This window comes from Dermacentor andersoni, chromosome 1 (assembly GCF_023375885.2).
Source record: "Dermacentor andersoni chromosome 1, qqDerAnde1_hic_scaffold, whole genome shotgun sequence".
Lineage (NCBI taxonomy): Eukaryota > Metazoa > Arthropoda > Arachnida > Ixodida > Ixodidae > Dermacentor > Dermacentor andersoni.
In genome coordinates this window covers 61557238-61577746 of record NC_092814.1, presented here as the reverse complement: position 1 = coordinate 61577746, position 20509 = coordinate 61557238, and the positions used below count along the sequence as shown (strand labels likewise).

The 20509-nt window shown below is 44.0% G+C and overlaps 1 protein-coding gene and 1 long non-coding RNA gene across 4 annotated transcripts in view; both read right to left on the bottom strand.

Moving 5' to 3' along the window:
* The window catches only part of LOC129380491 (uncharacterized), a 72063-nt gene extending 70074 nt beyond the window's left edge, over positions 1 to 1989 (bottom strand). The window contains exon 1 of the long non-coding RNA XR_008608560.2: positions 713 to 1989. This is a non-coding gene — a long non-coding RNA (uncharacterized lncRNA). The remainder of the gene's footprint in view (positions 1 to 712) is intronic.
* Positions 1990 to 10990: 9001 nt separating this feature from the next.
* Positions 10991 to 20509, bottom strand: part of LOC126544112 (NEDD8 ultimate buster 1-like) — a 56979-nt gene continuing 47460 nt past the window's right edge. For all 3 annotated transcript variants that reach the window (XM_050191334.3, XM_055061548.2, XM_050191331.3), the window contains exon 10: positions 10991 to 12511. In XM_050191334.3, the coding sequence (XP_050047291.1) occupies positions 12369 to 12511 (143 nt within the window). In that variant the 3' untranslated portion in view covers positions 10991 to 12368. The remainder of the gene's footprint in view (positions 12512 to 20509) is intronic.

Below are 20509 nucleotides of genomic sequence, written 5' to 3'. Positions count from 1 at the left end.
CTACGCACGGGCGCAACGCTGATGCTCCCGAAATGAATGCCTTCCTTATACGCAATGATAAGCACGGCGTACGTGTTATATCAGATTCTGACACGTAAATGGAAGTGCTGTAGGTTCAACACCTAATTGCACGAAACGAAACAACCATGCAGCTTGATAAAGTATTCAAAACTTAGCAATCACTGCTCGAGTAGCTGACCACTACATTGTTGCATGACTGATGAGAGCATGAGCGAAATTTTAATAATAAAGTCGGGACGACGACGATCTATTTCAGTTCCCCAAGTAAAAGAATTTTCGTTCCTTACTGGTACTCTTCTTACGCTAAATGGAAATGCAGATAAGGCATAGTGGCATCTGTGCTCCGTCGTTATTTTGTTGTCTATTTAATGAAGTCAACACTTTGGGTAAGGCAGCATTAGAACGACGGCTATATTTTAGTTTGAACTTTGCACTGCCGGGAAGCAAAAATGTACGAGCCGCACTTTAAGTTTTTTGTTTCGCCATCAACCCTATTGAGAACCAGTGTTCGAAAATTTAACCGTCAGAAGCTGATAACCACGTGTTGTCACATTTTCACTTGCCCGTGCGCAATTTTACATACATGACAACGGCAGAGTTTACCACGACCATTATGCGATTAAACTAAAGTACTGTGTCCGGGAGAAGTCAAGGTCTAGACTAATATTAGAACATTTTTGTTTAAACTCACGTTATTTCTTCTCCGTGGATATTCTTCAATTTTGTTGTCATACATTTCCTTGCTGCTGAGTGTCATGCCGTCGCTACCGTCCGTGTTTGTCATTTGTATAGTGGCGAATAAAAAAGGAAGAGAAGCCATGGCTGCATGATAATAGTTTTTTTTTCTCATGTTGAAGCCTCTTTTCCGCAGATGTTACAACAACAACCGCAGTGAGCGCACAGAATTAATCACCAGGCCTCCGACGGAAGGCTTCCAGGCGGCTTTCCTTGCGTAATGCTTTGTGAAGTAACGCCACGGCATCAACAGTAGTGCGTAGAACCATTCCAATGAAATTGCCTGCGAGAAACAGGGCAGCAAGTAATTTCTTCCTTCCTTTGTTCCTTCCTTTTTCTTTTTTTTTTTTTCAGCACGAAGCAAATAGAATGGAAAGTATACAAGTATATAATACCGTATCCGGCGTACGCGGTGCGCCTCAAGCTGAACCCCTCCGAGCCCGGCGAACGGGGACCTGCGTGACGCATCAGCGCGCAACTTGACCAAATTTGACGTCACGCTGCACGTGACATCTGACGTCACCGGCGCAGCCTGCGGCAACTGGCTTTCGACAGCAGAGAGCTGTCCTGCTGCGTCGGGCAACGAGAGCAGCGGCTCTGGCAACCTTCCGAGTGAGGGAAAGGGGGCCGCTTAATAAAACAACGAAAACGCGAGCTGGCATAAGGAGGGCCGCAATGGGCGCAGCGGCGAGGGCGAAGCGCCTGTCAAGGTGTCGAACCGGAGGCACCTGCGACACACAACCGAGGAAGCGAAACAAACCCGAAAGTTGGCGGCTTGGAAAAGGGCGACGAAAGGGTTAGATATCGCACCGGCCGCGCTCTTGTTTGTGTTGACGTCTGCCTGTTCGTATTTGTGCGACACATGAATGTGCCTTGCCCGACAGTCGGTGCAACGCAAGGTGCTCCTTCGGCTCGTATTTCCGGTACACGAGATTTTCTTTCGATTGGTCTGGTCCTGTCGTTCTCCTCGAAGCCACACGGTGACGTTCATTTCGGGCTATAATAACCGAGGTCCCTACGACGCCTAAATACCAATGGTTAGTAAGAAAGATATTGTCATGAACAGAAATTGCGTCATGGGACTCCAATCCTCACTATATCCGCTGCACGCTGAAATATCAATATACGCAGTAGAAGATTGCGCATTTTGAATCATTTAGCTGAACTGATCAATAACTTTGAAACGCAAAAGCCAGCAACGCTTTTCTAGAACTTTACTCGATAGACAGGGGAAGCCAGCCCTGCTTCGCAGCAGCAAGTGCGCGCTGAAGCCAAAGGCCTGACGCTACGCAGTTGCCGCCAACTGCGCACTATGCGTCGCTGCGTGAAACGATGCTGCCTAGATAAGGGTGACTGCTACGCTGTGGGTCTCTGAGACGTAACGCGGTGGTGATCTAACTTCCTTTACCTCGGACGCCTCACAAGGTGAAATGAATAGCTAGGGCGGCCTGCTAGCAGTACACTTCGCAATAGCGCTACGAAAACATTGACCTGAAATGAAGCCGAGAAAGAAAGAATCCAGCAAATAATGCTTGCATCTTCGGAGTGACCGCTTCAGCGCTCGTTTTCTTCGATAAAGTGAGCTATATCGGAATAAGCCAAACAGGCGCGCGACCACGGATAACTGTGATCAATGAGGCATCATGCCACGAGGACAACAGGGTGAGCCAGGTTATCGAGCCTGCCGGGAAGCACGCGACGAGGCACCTGATGAGCCGCGCGCGGACACCGCGCTGCGGCCCGGAACCCAGTGGTTCGAACAACAGGGAAGTGGGCGTCTGCTTCCGCGCTGAGCGCCGCCTGGGGGCAGCGCGCGGCGTTCAGGGCCGCGGCTGACGTGACCCGAAAGCGTCCTTGCGACGGCAGGCTATTTTCAATGCCAAGGCCGACGCGACCTTCCCCCATGCCCTCCGCAGAAACGCGCGCGCGCCAAATGCCGCGCCAGACGACGCCAAGGCCACCGGGGGTCGACGACGTCGCTCTCCACCTGAGTGCGCAGCGGTGTGCCCCGGGACCGCGGTTCGCACCACGCTGACCCCGGTCGCAGAGCACCCTTCTGTGACGCTGCCTTGCGGCGAACGCCATTCGCTCTCGCGTGCAGACTCGCTCGCAAGGTTACGGCCGAATTAGGACAGTTCTCCGAACGAACGTCACCAGAAAACTTGGTTTGCTAATTATGACATGAATAAAAAACACAAAGCCCAGGCCACGGTTGCCGAGTGCTCATTAGACGACTGCGTGTTAGTATTACCACCTAGTGCCCTTGCAAAAGCCATGCGACTAAATCAACACGCCAAGCGCTCTGCTGCGCATGATTCAGTTTGCTGCTAAAGCGGAATCACGTTTTCTTTATTTCTCTCTCTTTTTTTTTTCTTGAAAGAGAGATATCTTCAGCAACGCCTTTTATATCTCTAGTTTCGAGAACAACTATGCTATTAGGCAACGTATTGCGTAATACAATGAGTTCCCGTATGGAGCGCCCGTACACTAGGTTTTGCCCATCTATTTAGTGCCACAGCAGTCGCCTAGTATATCAGCACGAGCGCTGCGCATCTACGCCGAGTGGAAAAGTATGTGACGTTTCCGCAATATAGCCACGTATTATTGCTCGACGGAGAAATGAATGTCGTCAAACGCCGTTTAGAGGTACAAAATGCTGACTTTTGATCGACAGGAAATATATATACTCGAGCGCTTGGCTACTGTCATTTTAGCGGAGAATGATATACATTGTGTTTCTCAGGTTTTCCTTGTTCTTGATTCCCCCTAGGTTCCTTTATTTTTCATAATTTACCAGACGATATAGTAAGTTTGCAAATGTTTGCATTTGAATAGTTTGTTTTGTTTCTCAAACCTGTTCTGCTCGACCTTTTCCATTTGTTACTTGAGTTTCAAATGTTATACTTTTTTTTCATCGCAATTGTCTTATTTATGAATCACTTGTACGTCTCTTCTGGCTGTAGGCGCTTCTTGTTTCCAGGCTCTTCTGAGGCTAGTGCAGCACGTAAAAAAAATATAGAAAGAAAGGACCAGTACCCCTTGAAAACCTTGTACATAATAACGTACTACCACCGCGCGCGCGCACACACACACACACACACACACACGCGTGTGAGAGAGAGAGAGAGAAATAGGGCAAGCAAGAAAAACTTCAACTGCAAAGACGGCGGCTAAATGACAACTGTAACTGATGACGTCACAAATGTCAGCAGCGGAGACACACATTCATTTAGCACGAACTAATGGCGCACAAACCCCATGCACACTCTATGCAACACGAATACGATACGCACACCTCCTCCTCCAGGAAGTTATACATCACGCTGCAGGAAAGCCTTTTCTCGCAGGAGCACTCAGTTCCGCGGAGAGAAAGCAACGCCGCGCACTGCTTCGGACCTCGATATGCGCTTTCGCCCAGGCGACTAGGCTCGTTAGATGATAGCACCCTGCTTGTACTACGAGATAAACGCACGCAAACGCGGCAGTGTGGGACAAGTGCCAATATCTTTTTTAGCTGCCTGCGCAAAGATGAATGCGCGCCAGATGCCGCGCCCCGGAAAAGTTCAGCGATAGACTGCATTTGCGACGCTCGCACGTTCGTGCGTGGTGCTGTGAGACCCACGAAGATTCGAAAACGAAACATATAGCTTGTTTTGTTTTTAACCGATGCCCCCCTCCTTACACTAAGGAGAAGCACGTGTTCGCTATATGCTCCAAAACGCGGTGCAGACCACGAATAGTTACTCATATGTGCGCGTTAGCGCCAAGCCAAACGACCCGAATACCTTCTTCGATGGGAGCAGAACGTGAACAGTGCCTTGCACGTAGCTGAATATAAAATAAAATTGCACGCATCCTGTATGTCTCTTCGCATATAGCGTTTAATTTAAACGTTTGTTGAAATAAATGTTTAGCAAAGAAACACATGTTGCGTTAAACTTGAAGCTTTGCTTAACGTTGATTCCGAAAAGTGCATTGAATTTGCCGTCCCCCCCTCTCTCTCTCTTTCTTTGTCTCTCTACCCTTGATTTTTATCTTTTACGTGCCGGTGAAATTTACGAAGGAACACAAGAGTAATAAAATATTGCACTTACGCAGCTGAAGTTCGTATACATAGCTGGGAACAATGTAACCACATCGTTTGACATGTTTTCATATCTTTGCACAAACGTCTGCGTATTCTCCTCAGAAAATTTTACCACCCTGAGCCAGAATAGAGCCTCTCCTTTCATGGCATGTGGACTACTGCTCGTTTAAACACCGTTTTGTGTAGAGGAAATGATGAAAAACTCACGAGGCAACTATGTCCTGTAGGGCATGTTATCAAACATTCCCCCATTTAAACGCTTTATCAAGCCTCCCTCCCTCTGTAGGGGCACACATGGGATGGACGCCTTCGTCACGGTCATCCACTCACCATGTGGAAACTTTCAGCTTCGATTTCTAACGGAGCAGTGATTCGTACCATGCCCCCTATGTTTATTAGAACACATTATAACGTAAGTTTAGGCAGAAGTTTCTTTTCTTTTTTTCGTTAATCTCTAGGCGAAATTCGATCACAGACTCGACCTTACACCTGGCGTCAAAGATTATCGTATGTATGCACACTGTTTGCGAAACACAAGTGGAACGAAGATGACATACCTTGTGCATTTGCTTGGAGCTATACGGTGTCACCAAGGTCAAATGGACTATCCCTGCAGTAGCAGACGTTGTTGGGCGAGTCGGTGCGATTTGGACGTACATGTTAGCTTCAGCGCAAAGTAGACGAATACGAACGCGACGAAAAAACAATGCGCTAGCTCTGTTATCGCGCATAAGGCGCCTACATAGCTGCCGTGCTTTTCTCAGCCTCGTTCGGCATTTCACGCTTCCTCTTCCTTTTATCCTCAAGACTTCGGTCATTTATGCCTTGGCTTCCCGCGCGGCGATGATGTGCTTGCCCTGCGAGCTACAGCGTACTTTACCTGCGCGTGCTCCATGCGAGCCCATCTATATATCTTGAGGTGTTGGCTTAGCATGGGTCATCCTTTTAAATTCCACAAGATTTCTTCACATACCCCTGTCAGCGTTGTTGAATCTGGCTATCTGGCCTGTGTGCGATGCCAGGGCCCCCAAACAATGAAATTGTGTGCATACACTTCGTACTTTATTATTTACCGCCCCCTATCTATCATGGACAGCGAAAAACAATAAAATAAAATAAATAAATAAAAACTATGATATATAAACACCTGCGGTTTGTGGCAACACGTAAAGCAATTCAAAAAGTTTTTGTTGATTTTTCTCTAAACGGTTCCTCTTGTTCTGTGCTGGATCAATATAAAAAATGAGAACTCCTCAAGAAAGCGCAATTTACGGCGTGGTATGCGTTAACGAAGTCACCCATTGCTGTCCAACGAAATTTTCGACGTGAATTTCTACGGAAAGCGCCATACTTTTTGAGTTGAATAAAATGATGCCACAAACTGCAGGTGTCACTGTATCATAGGTTTTCTTTTTGTTTCATTTCGAAATTAGGGAGATTTTATGTGGACACCCTCCCTGATTTCAATTTCGACCACCAATTTCGACCACCAAATCTTTAACGTGCCCCCAATGCACGGGACCCGGGCGTTTTTGCATTTTACCCGCCGTGGTTGCTCAGTGGCTATGGTGTTGGGCTGCTGAGCACAAGGTCGCGGGATCGAAACCCGGCCACGGCGGCCGCATTTCGATGGGGGCGAAATGCGAAAACACCCGTGTACTTAGATTTAGGTGCACGTTAAAGATCTCCAGGTGGTCGAAATTTCCGGAGTCCTCCACTACGGCGTGCCTCATAATTAGGAAGTGGTTTTGGCACGTTAAACCCTATAATTTTTTTTTTCATTTTGCCCCCGTCGAAATGCGGCCGACACGGCCGGCATTTGATCCCAGGACCTCGTGCTTAGCAGCGCAACACCGTCGCCGAAATGCCACCGCTGCAGGGAAAAGCGCACTTCAGACAGCGTGGCTCAGCTAGGGCAGCCATTTAAGATAAGCATGCCTAGTGGGCGCGTGCAATCGGTTATTACGTAGGGGTAATACTACGTTTATTTCGCACATCGTCACTGGCCCGAGCGGCACTCCGCCCGCGTTATCACCGGGGTCGGCCGGTCGTGAACAGTAAGGAACCGGATCGAGCAAAATGAATCCTTACGTTTACCGGCGTAAAATTTAGTATTATTAACAACAACAATAATAATAATAATAATAATAATAATAATAATAATAATAATAATAATAATAAAGGGGCGAGGAAGGGGGGCTTTTTTGTTTGCTAATGTATTAAGATCAGTTCTTTTCTGAATAAAAATGCACCCACGTGGCATCATTCTCTGTTGAATGATTTCATGACAAAAATGAAGCATGTAATTGCTAAGCCCGAGTTCGCGGGACCCATTCCCGCCGCGGCAGCCGCATTTCGATGGCGGTGAAAAGCAACTTCCCCGTACCGTGCATTGGGTGAAAGAGCCCCAGGTGGTGTAAATTATCCGGAGTACCACCCCCCCCCCCACCCCCCCCATCTATAAGGGGTGCCTCATGATCATATCTTGGTTTTGGCCCGTGAAATCCAAGAATTTTATATTTCCTTCTTTATTTAGTTCATCATGCTTATGTTTAGTGCGTGTGTGCGTGACGTCACGCGAGTTGAACACTGTGCTGTCATTGAATGTGAAACTCGCCATTGGTGAGCATGCTTGAATGTCTGAGTGTAGTACGCTTAACGTCTAATTAGCGATAAATAAATAAATAAATAGATCCACGGGCTCATGACTCACGAGTACAGCGAGTTTATGATGTGTCTGCAATAGGCTACCGATTATTTTCTATAGGCGAGCGAAGCGAAGCTCGAGGTCCTGTCTTTTCAACTATGTTGACAGCGTTTCTTTCATGAACAACCGAGGCCTGGTATGAAAATCTGCTCTTTTATTGTGTGTTACAAAGTGCTGCGTAGTGCAATGGAAAAGCCAAAATGATTGCTTGGGCGCACTTTATAATCGGCAGCTGTTGGCCAACGAAGCTTCTCCCAGCTACTCTCGAGTGGCTATGCCTCAAAGTTATATGTACACTTGCACGTAATCTGCACGTGCGTGGCTTGTCTTTTTAAATCAACACTTTTCAGAGCTCAAACATCTTTGAGAACTTCTCCCTTGACAAACCCAAGACTTGACACTTGTCTGGCTGACCTCATAGCCCTTTCCTCTCTTTGCTTTCCCTTCTCTCTAGGCAATGTGTTCAGCAATGTTGTTTGAATTGTGCCCCTAAGAAACTTACAATGTGGCCGCGGGATGCTGCTCTTACATTTAACAAAGCCACATTTAAAGAGGTTTTCTTTTTCTGTTTCTTCCTTAACGCATGTTTTAGCACACAGCGACATGCGACACATGAACAATCCACGCGTAGCTTTGAAAGCACCGTATCAAGAGCCTACTCTTGATACGGAGCCTTTAAGTCTATGTGGAAATTGTTCATATGTTACTCTGTATTTTGACTAAGGCTGGTCCACCAGTCGAAAACGTTAAGTAAACCCGCCTTACTTCCAAAAAGTTCGTCGTCTTCTCTCCCCCTCCTTCCCCCCATGTATGTATGTATATATATATATATATATATATATATATATATATATATATATATATATATATATATATATATATATATATATATATTGCCCCTAAGTATTGCACAGTGCTTGTTCTAATTGATTAAGGTCGGGTTGCCACCTGGTTTGGTTTGGCCGGTGTTCTACCGGTACGACCTATGTTTTTTTTTTTTTTTTTGACTGCTGGTTTAACCCCAACACCGGTACGCTGCTGGCCTTCAGATTCTCCCTAAATCGGCATCGCAAGCGCTCTGTCAGGCGTTCATACATAGCAGACAACTGAATTGTCACAAACGAATTCAGGGACCGAAGGGATACCACACGGCACGAGCTTGGCAAGTTGGGCGGGTCGGTAAAGTTGCATAACTACGGATAAACAGGTCACGGTGCTCCCTATTCAAAGCCGGCGTTGCGTTGCCGGCAGTGCGGCTGCAAGTCCGTGCTAGTAGCACACGTCATTTTTCTTTCGCCACAAGGACCAGTTATCGAGAGATAAATGAAGCTTCTTCTATACAGAGGCAGGGCGCCAGATGCGTGAGCCAACCTTCCATGCACCTATTAGGCAATGAGATAGCGTACCTAAACACTAGATAATAAATGCTTAGGGGGATGCTGGCTGTTTTTGCTATCCCCCCATCGTTGCTATTGCTCTGTTACTGGACCATAACATGTTCACTTGCGCTGTACAACGCCATGGTTTAGAGTATTCTTTTTTTCGGTTTGCATGCGCGAAATCACTGTGATGTGTATATAATTAATATGCTTCAGAATAAACGTTTGTTCGAGGTGAGCGCCTGTTATGTCCACCCCTCATGTAAAACAGCAGCCCACCCCTCATGTAAAACCCCTCTCCAGGGGCATTTGAGGAATAAATAAATAAATTTCTTGCGCTGTTTATCCGTCATTACAAGGCACGTGTTTATCGCGCTTTTATGCCTTTGTAACTCGTGTAACCCTCTGAAAGAACTTGTACGCAATACAAGTGCGCATGCAGCGTTTCTGTTTGCTTAAACCCTTCCTTCATGATAAACCTTCAGTAGGTAGTCGGCATTCGTGTCGCAAGGTCTCCCTTTCGTCCCTGTGAAACTTTTGCAACAAAAAATTCAACATGGACCCAAACCAACTCGCTCAGTTTACCCTACTTCCAAGCCTAATCATGTATTGTCTGTAGGCTATTAACGCCACAAAGACTGACCACCACTTCACATCGAAGAAAAAGCGTGTTCAAATTTTTTTCTGGCCATTGGTATGAAGAAAACAGCGAAACAACTCCCTCCAGCATATCAAAAACGCTAGTACGGGTTCTAAATCTGGTCGCTTAAATCGCTTAAATCACGAGTTTTTAGGCATCAAATTCAGCGTATCGAAAAGATCCGCTGTGCTTTGTGGAGTTAACATACCTCACAGAAAAGTTATTTGCAGCAGCATGAAGCTTTTAAAAGTATACCAAGTTTTATTCATGCAGTGTTTATACACGGCGCATCGACAATTTTTGTGTTCGTTTTGTCTGTATTTTTGCACACCGTACGTTAAACAACTGCCTCTCCTCTATACCACTTTTTTTCTCTCGGCAAAGGTGGCAACCATAGCCATGACCCGCTGCTTTCTTTGTGCCGTTCTGCTAAAAAATACACGAGCTCCTGCAAACCATGAAACGCATTACTGCGTCGCTTGCTGTGCTGCTTCCACAGACACCGCATTCTGTCTTACTATTGAAGTGCTATCAAATAAACTGCTACGAAATAGACACAAATTTGACAAGCACTGCCTTCAATTGTGTGATAAAAAGCACAGAACTATCGGTTGAACACTGAAGGCAAAACGCTGCTGACCGTTTCCCAACTTTCAAGCTTAAGGGTAAAACTTGAATCAGTCGCCGAAAACCAGCAAGAAATGCTCAACTGCGCAGTAGAACTTGCAAAGTCCATTCTCTAAAGGAAATTTCAACGGCATCCTCCAAAGGTAACAGAACTCCCTCCCCAATAGAAGACGCTTCTACTGCAAAATTTTTCAAAGCCCCTACATCACATGCACAGCCACAGGTACAACTATTAAACTTTTGATTGCCTGTATTCAGATAAGCTAGCTCCCATCTCTTGCCAGTTTTTCAGTGATGGTTTGCGCATGAAAAGCAGGAGCAAGCTACACGAGTACTCAAATTTTTATAAAGATGTTTTGAGGGCAAATATGCCAGTTGGTAATGCTGTACTTCGGACTTGTAACTTTGAAAAAGTTACAAGTGCAACTGATTACTTTCTTCAGTAATTGTTCTACTACTGGCTGAAAGAGCCCATATTTTTGAACTCCACTTACTTACTTACAAGATTTGCAAGGTACTTAGTAACTCATTTACTGTATACAGCAGAGGTTTCACATGTGCACTTTGGTTCTGTAGTATTACCCATATAGCCACAGAAAGTTGTCTGCAAGTATAGAAGGCAAGTGTATCAGTCTCAAGATTACTCTTGTACTGAATGTTTAGTGGCAGTAGTTAACATTGACTGCATTTTGGTTTTGCCATCATGTTTGGCTAGTTTTGACCAGAACTTTTATTGCTGGGCTACATTTGACATTCGGAAATGTGGCAACATAATGACGACAAGAATATGAACATCTGTGACCAAGACTTTATATGCAAAAATGTACAACGAACAGATTTAACAATGAAAAAAAAAAATGACTATGTGAGTGAAATGAATTCCTTATATCAAATCTGAAATGCTTTCAAGTGAAATGGTACAATGGCAATTAAAATTTTTTTTCTAAGGTTGTGTATCACACTGGGAAATCCCGTGACGAACACTATCAGTGGTAAACAGTGTGAAAAGACAGAGGTAGGCACACACACAGAGCACACATTAACTAAAACCTTATACGGCGAGATTTTTTATCATGTGCAATCCCATAACATTTGATTGACAAGATAGAGGCCCATTTATTACAAAAAGCAGGCACACAGGACATTTTTGTGCAGAATGAAACCTGTGATGCTACTGCCACTACCCATCATTAAACCCGATGCAATGCCCAAACAATAACAAGCAGGAGTAGTTGCATAATAAAATGCTGGGTATGGTCTCGTGAAATGAACAAGAGTATCACAGAAAAAAGTGAAGCCAGATAAACTGAGTGAAGTTAAAATAAATAACAAAGGGCACTAAATGGGAAAGATCAATGCAAGTATAGTCAACAAAGCCCTAGGCATGCCTATGGAGAAATGAAATTCAACTTAAAGTGTGACATCACAAACAAATTAGATTTGGCTAATGTTGTTGTCTTTTGACATTATTTAAATTTGAGTATGCTGCAAACCTGCCTAAACAAATATTAATTGGTCAGCATTGCTTGCCAACATGTTGATGGTGCTGTCAGATCAAAGCAACAATTTGATTGCTGTGGCAGAACAGACATGTTAACGAACTGTGTTGGCCAACCTGGAGCCCAGTGCACCACACTCGCATTATGAAATCGACATGATGCAACAACCTGCGATGTGCAAAATGGGCAGGCAGTGCAAAACCCTGGACTTGAAAGCTATGGCACTATCAAAATTGGCAGTTAACAGCACACCACTTCTGCAAATGCATCAAAAGGCAACCTGCTTCATCAGTCATGCTCTAACGAAGAGGTTACACAATTTTCAAGCTTAATGCAATGCAGATATCACACCGATATCAAAAACAGCACTGAACACGGCATGCATGACTATAAAAAAATACACTTCAAACTGCTGTCCCTGTATACTTGTTACACTGCATGGACAGGCGAGGCAGTTTTCAGTTCTGCAGAGCTATGGTAGTAGCTATAAAAATGGGCTTCAATGTATTGCCTCACACCACAGGTACGTATAGGGCTTAATCTGGACGTATACTCCCTCCATGCATTCACAAACCCAATTTGACTGCAGCAGCAGGAAAATATATTTATGTACAATTTGGATGCACAACTCCAAGCATTGACAATACAGTTCTGGCTGCAGCCTAAGGAAGCATCAGTGGCCCAAGCTTGCAAGCTTTGCCTCATACTCCTTGAGATAGGAAAGCTCTTCGTCAAGGGAAACATCAAGGAAATCCTCTTCGTTGACAGCGATATCATGCGCAAGCCTTTCCATGGCTTCCCGCTGCTTTCCATCATCTTGAAAAAGCAAAATAAGAATGCCACATAAGTTACTTCAATGCACACACACTTAAGAATGCTTATGCAAATCTTACCGAGTTGCTAGAAACAATATAACTGATATATTAGAAAAATAGTAACCTACACATGCATACAAGCAAACATGCACACAATACCCGCTAGGATACAAGATATTTAGTATGGCTGAATTTGTGCATATTTGCTGCACATGCATTGTAGTTTTACTGCTGTTGTACAAAAGCAACTGAAATCACCGTGGAACTATCCATGCTGCATGCGAGCCCACATTACACAATATGCAATGTTCAAATAAATAACTTCGGTTTACTAGCAGCCTTTGTGAACGAAGAATCTGTTCAGCAGAAAATGCTAACGGTTTATTTAATAGCACACATTGAAATTGTAAGGCTGAATTTGCCCAGACCATGTGATGGCCAAGCTGTCAGTCTTCTTCAAATTAAGGTCCCACTTTGCATCAAGTTCTTTGAGAAGTTGCCACACTAAATTTTGTTTTCAATGCAACTGCTTAGCAAGAGACCATTTGGATACACCGTTGCCAATTTACAGCTGCTGCCAAGCTTCATGCCCGGCACTACCTGTGCACATGCAAAACAGTACAGCTAGAATACATGCAGCTGGCACCTGGTAGGGGCAATAGTTGCATTACAGCAGTGATGCCACGCCACACTGATCTAAGAAACACCTCACCAACATTGGCTAGTTGCTTCCAAGAACTGCAATGAGCTGTGGAGCAGTTTTACAACTTGTAGGATGGTGTCATTACCCTGTTTCCCTTTTAGCTAACCATGCAACCACTTTTACTGTGGTCGGAGGTTACGATAGCTGATAGGTCAGAGTTTAGCATTATGTAACATTTTTCTTTGGTATACCTTTAATGAATTAAGCTGTTGCTGGCTGTGGCAAATGCAAATATTCTTTGAGGTGCAATTTTCCAGCAGTTACAATTCCAGAGCTCATGGACACAAATGACCTTTTGCACCTACACCAACCATTTCAGGAAAGGTTTCAGGATGTAAAAAAATTATCAAAGTTCTAACACACCGAAGACTAAAAGCATGCAACCTGCATGCAAAGAATTCTAATGATTGTGTGCACTTGCACAGTAAAATCGGCACAAATTGAAACGCGAATAGAAAAGAAGTGATCAGAACAATCCATTATGCACAACTGCCTAATGGGTTGTTCTGGGATAATCTGTAGGCAATTCCGAAGCATGGTGTAGTTCGAGACGTACATTTTAGAGCCGAAAATTAAACCACCATTACAAATGTAGGTGAACATGAAAATGCAGCAATACACTAGTTGTTTTCGACCTGTTCTGTTCGCATCTGAATTTATGCTGACACAGTCAATCCCGGATGTGCTGAACTCGTGGACCACCAGATTAATATATCTATATTGTGAAATATAAAATCTGCATATCTGAAGTTTATCTGAACACTCGGCAAGGCTCAGTTTCCAGTGATGGTGAAAAATGAAACTTTATGGATTTGTTTTTTCAAGGCAATGTCAAATGTACAAAAGTTGAGACTTGCAATCGTGCTGTGTGGACTTGCGATATACTGATAGCAACGTTAACCCTAAAAGCCAGCATCATCCAGTCACGAGAAAGCGGTGTGTACAAAGTGCTTATTGCAAATTTTTTATCAGGATAAGGAAGACGAGGCGCAGAAGCAAACCAGCCTGTATCGATATGCACCACGAGGGCACTTGTGCGAATTGCACATGTGCCTGGCTGCATGTCTGTTACAATATGCCATTTAAATGGCCAATCGTCATATGTCGGCAATAAGTCAACCAGGCAGATGCAGTTAGATTTGGAAGTGGCTTTCAGCTTGCAGAACATCAGAGTCCATTCTAACTCGCATGTAAACCTGTGAGCATGATAAACACGTTCAGCATGGACTGTGGGCCCAGGAATCGCAAAGAGACGGTTCTTTCACCCCGCTTTGCACTTTCCAAAAAGTGCAAATTTGATGTCCAGTGGTTTTTGAAATTGAAACGGCAATGTAAAAATCCATCCAAGCAGGGGTTGGGGTTGGATTTGCTTTGCCCACTCGCAGAACCCTAAAATGCTGTTCGCAGAAACCCCTGGTCTCTAAAGATGACAAACCTGATAGTGCAGACATCGCCAGTTGGGCATCCCATGCTCGGAGCCACTCAGTGAAACGATTGCGTCATCCCAACTTTTTGTGGAATGTGCATCGGACCAGGATGCCTTTTGTGTTCTTGAAAGCAGTGCGACAATCTATTCTTGCCAATAATGAATGGGCAGTTTGCGCGAATCATCCATATTTACAGCAAGCAATACTGAGAAATGCACCTTGATCATTTTACATCCATGGCATGCATTGCCCTACAGAGTCAATGTCTTCTTGGATAGCATCTGCCAAAACAGTGGCATGGAATATTTCAGACTGTGCAAAAAGCTATCATGGCCCTGTTAGGAGAACCGCACTTGCAGAGGACGTGGTGCAGCCTTCGATACTATATTGAATGTGGCGGTGAAGGAAATTCAATATAGCGTGGTACGTACAGCACTACACTTATGCACGGAATTTCCAAGGGGATGTTAAGAGTGTTCAATATAGGTAATAATTTAGCATGCCCGGGTTTGACTTATCTGGGATAAACTGTAGTACATGTCCAGACTGCATGCTTACGCCATGTATTTTAGGTTTTCTACATTTTTCTTTATTTCAAAAAATTTAGTAGCCAGGCATACTGTGACAGAAGTACAATAGCATATTCCAAGCAGTTCATGCTGTAAAATAGAGCAGAAAGCAGGAAAAGCCACAATAAAATGGCTGATTGCTTAAAGCCTTCCAAAAAAAAAAAAAGTGCTATAAATTTGTGTCCAATGGTTTTAAGTTTTACACATGTACTGGATTTACAAACCCCAAGGGCCACCAGCCTTTGCTTACTTTTATAAATGTTCAGCCTATTCGAAGTTGGTTAAGAGGGCTGCAATGCAGTCATGCTTCATTGGTTGCCTCAGCTAGTCTTGAAAACCTCAAATTTGGTGACTAACTGAAGCAGAATACCACAAACACCTCCTGTTGTCAGTTGTAAAAAGCTTTCAAGAGATCACAGCAAGCTTCTAGTAATGAACCATATGAAGCTAACAGACAAAGCCAAGCATAGGGAAAATTATTAGGAGTGTGCAAATATGGGACTGAATTGAACAGTGCAAGAAGCAAATAGAATATTGAATAGCTTTTGAATAATGAACAGTCGTTATCACAATGAATATAAAACAATGTTCACATCCTTGTATTCTTAAGGTTAGCATGTTTCTGTCATTACATACTACTTTAGAATAGTAAGCTGTTGGGCTAGCTGGTGTGACAATACATCTTGCAAAGGGGAAGCACAGAAGTGTTGCAGAAAAAGGAGACCAAGACAGGAAAGAGTCTTTCCTGTGTAGGTCTCCTTTTTCCATGACACCTCTGCGCTCCCCTTGACAAAATTTCATGGTACGTTATGAAGCGCCGTTTACTGAAAGCACAAGGGGAGCATTAGGAGCAAACAATTCCTTTGCACGTACAGCACTCCGAGAGTGCGAATGACCGCTGTATCTGCAGCCTGTAAAATATGGCTACCCAAGTTCTCATGTTTTTGTACACTATACTCGCAAGGGTGAAAATTTACCATACTTTTGCCCCATTTTGATGTTTTAATTGGGTGCAGTTCGAAAAGTATCCAAGAAATATTTGCATTCACAAATAGTGATTATTCGATTCATTATTATGCAGAAGTTTCTCATACTCGCACATCCCTAGAAATTATTTGTTGCTTTAATTGAAGTGCAGAAAAAATAAGCTAAAGGGGAATGAAAGTGAACGAAAAATAACTTGTAGGAGCCGAAACCGAAATCTCCACATCGATTACACGTGTGTTGCTCTACCAATTGAGTTACAGTGGCGGCTGTTCCCATGCCCAGATTTGTTGGTATTCATGTAAAGTAAAACCTCATATAAACAAAATTGAAGGTGGAGCCAGAATTTTTAACTGAAGTATAGAAATGTAAAAATAAACAGCCACCACCGTAGCTGTATGGGTAGAGCAACATATGCATAATGCGGAGGGTGAGAGTTTGGCTCCTGCTGGCAGCAAGTAGAATTCTTTGTCCATCGATTTCCGTATAGTTTAAGATTTCTAATTTTCAATACAAACCAGTAATTTCCCATGTGCTTTCCTTGGCTTCATATGGTTGTTACTGACAAAAATCTGGCCCCTTGGTTTCCCTTGTTTATATGTATTAACGAACCAGTCCCTCCAGTTTAGCAAAAGGCAAAAATTTATCTTATCCTCTATGTACATAAACTCTCATACAATTAAAAAAGAATTATAGCCGGAAACACCAAACTGGAAGCAATGTTTTCTATGCCTGACTGAGTACTCTACGAAGGATTGATGTCAGGGATTGACTCATCTGCACAAAGTGCTGAAGATGTTGATTCCATCCCATCGTACCATAATAAAATACACTTTTTACAGCAGACTAATAATCCAGCGAGAATGGCAAGTTACATCTAAGGTCAGTTCTATCCAGAACTAGGGCGGCTGTAGGTTGTAAAATGGAGGAACATTGCATATACCGCTGCCTAAACCAAAGGTGACCACAAGATTGAATGAAAACGCCAAAATTAAAATAAATAAATAGGTAACCGAGTCTATGTGGTAATATAAAACGAGGCACAGCGCCTTGCTGTCCACCGTTTTTTGGACGGTGGTCGCCAACAAATGCCAGCTTCCTTGCACTAGAGCAGTTTAATGACTAGCACAATGGCAGGGAGCTGCACGACCAGCTTCCTGCCATGCTGGCTGCATATCCCGAGTATCACTGCCACCGGTAACTAAACATTGGCGACAGTTTGTTTTTACACAAAACAGTGGTCGGTAGAATAAACCGATGTTGTAATTTTATCTCTCGCAACAAGCGATGACCACTGTCAAGCCTGTCGCATGAAAGAGCTGTGGTAGGAGGCAAATTCAACTCTGAGCCCGTGCCTGGCCACTACTACACTGCATGCTAGACTGCTTCACCGCATTATGCGCTTTGCAGTCTGGACGCCATCAATAGCAGCCTCAACTCTGTGCGAAATATGCGACGAGAAATAAAGTGTTCAAAAACTACCGCCGAAAATCGCAAAATGCATCGTTTTGAGAAGCACCATATAAATGCTAAAGCTCCGAGGTAAAGCTGGTTACGCCTAGCGGCACCTTGGCATTTGCCAAGCTTTGCGCTGACAACAGTAGGTGGCAATGAGCTGCTTGAGTGGTTGGCCCAAAAACTCGTCAGCAGGGTGTTCCACAGCACGCAGTTGCAGGAAGTATGTCGCTAGTGTGTTCGTTCCTCAAGAAAACGTGTATTTTCGCACATTTCATAAGTACCTGAAAATAGCTGTGCGCAGTGCTCTGCCGCACACAGTGTCTATACAAAATGCACACACCATTTAGACAAAATTTGCTGAAAATTTTGTTTGCTGTAGTAGATAGTCCATTATTGGGGGCGAGGACTTGTGGAGTTACCCATCTGTCGAAAGCGCCTCCCTTGTGTAATGAGGGATAACGCGGCGCGCTCCTCATGGGTTTGGCTTATGGCGCTCAGTAAAAACACCACGCGGCAGCCCTTTTGGAGATTTCTGTAAGTACTCTCAAAACGAGGGAAGTTTTTCTTTACTGTCAAAATAATAATCTTGGGAAAACTGAAAGCGCAGAATAGTTTACAGGCGCTATAGAGACTTCGACGCCTACGGCAACTGATGTGCGATCGCAAAGATTCAATCTTCTTCTAAATTCTTGGACATTTCAATATTATTTTCCAAGTTGCATCGCACTGTATGTTTATCGGTCTTCTCAGTGTGCGACTTCCCGCTGCTACTTTTTTTGTTTTGTAATCCAGTACATTAATTCGTAACACAAACATGAACATGCTTTCTTTTTTTAATGTGCTTCTTACCACTTCCTTTCCGTTCCAGTGAACTAGCCAGAATCTAGCACCAACAAGTTCATAGACCAAATAAAGTGTCATGACACTAGCCGGGCAGCGGGCATGGGTGAGCGTCTCGGTGCGCGTTTTCTGCTACTCGTTGAACATCGCAGTCCTGACACCATACTATCAGAAATCTTCCTGGCGGCTGTGCTTGCTGCATACCAAGCAGTATGCCTAACATGTTGCACGCCTCCAAATGCAGCCACTACCTATTATAGTGCTTTCAAATGCTGTCAGGTAGCCAAGGCAGGAAAACCTCACCGCTTAATCAGAACCACACCACAAGTAAAACTTTAAACTTTCGTTGTCAGTTCACTGCAGTGCTTCCGAAGCAGCCGACGCGGCCGCTGTGTCCACGTGATCCCTCATGCCACGTCACGCCGATGGTGGCGCCAGCTTTTCCAGCAGTGGAGCTCGTTAACAATAGCAGGGTGCATTAAAAGCAGAATTTGTTGCATGAATAATATAACAGGCATATCAAACTAAATAAGAAGGATGGTCTGTGGTATCCAAAAGCACGTATGCGGATCCACTGTAACAGGCATGGATTGTATATGTGGGGCAGACAGGCCACTATGTAAAAAAAGGCTGAGGGAGCATAAATTACAAATGTGAACAGAATTGCACCAGGCCATCTTGCTGCTCACTACAAAAGCTGCAGGTGAATGCCACTGTTAGAAGGAGGCAGAGAAGAAAAGCAGACAAGATACATAATGTGTAAAATCATTGACACAGAAGAGATTGCCAGGCTGCAAAGCACATGGGAACTTGCTTTCAGAGCATGAATACTATACAGTTAGTTGCTGTTCTCACACTTGCTGCAAGCTGCTTTACGTTTATTAACATCTTTTGCTCGCCCTCTATTCGTTTGCTTAAAGCAAAGGAATGAAGAATTAAACGAGAAGAGAATCTTCCCCTTACAAGGTGTTTCATGTAACTTGAACATAACTTTTTAGAAATAGTGCTACACCTTAGACAAACGAGACCAATGGTATAGTAGTCATCCTGAGTTACTATATTTTGAAGTGTGATCAGTTAGCGAATAAGTTACGTATAATTATGCATGATCTAAAGGATTTCTTTGAAGGTACAATTCATATTTGAGAAGTCGTAAACTGTGTTCAGAAACACCCAATGACGTTTTTATGGCGTTATCTTTTATGTGGTTCTTTTGTGCGAGCTCTGAAGAAAGCCAGTAAAATTTGAGAACATGATGTCACTGCACTGTTGTGCATCTGGATGGCAGTGCTCTCAATTGTGTTTCAGAAGAACGAAGCTACCTTCGAAGGTAATTTGGGCTATGATACACCAGCAACAAGTTGTACAGCCCTATCACATACTGTGGCAACAATTGTTCAGATGTTTCCATACCGGGCACATCCAAACAATTGCTACTTCCAGCGTGTCTGCAAATGTGTTTTCCACAGCTTTGTCAAACTTGAATACTTGACGCTGATGAGCAATGCTGTGAATGCAAGTAAATAGCAGTTACAAATTCCACTTCTTTTACGACTCAGAATTGTGCTTTCTTTAAATGACAAAAGAGAAAGTTGCAGGTCATACTGGAAACTTTTCCAATAAAACGGGTCCAAAAATTGCGTGCGCGTTAAAATAGAGTACGAGCCTAAATCTGCGTTACCATATCGCCATAGGTGTTTAAAAATGGCTGCCTCGTATGCGCTTCGAACCTAGCTGCCGTAGCTTCCTCCGTGTGCTGTAGTATGTGTGCTTAGGTTAGCCCACAGTCGTTCTTTCAGTTTTCTGCGTTTGCTCTGTCAGCATGGAAGTGCCGACAGCAAAGACACGCCGAGTTCATCACGATGCCACAATTAAAAGAAAGGTGATCGCATGTGTGGAGACTGACAGAAATCGGGCCACATCGAAGTTCCTGAAACTTGCATGCAGGACTGGCGTCAACAGGAGAGGTGGTCTACTCCGGCAGTGGAGTACTAGACCTTGAAAGCTATCTGTGATGG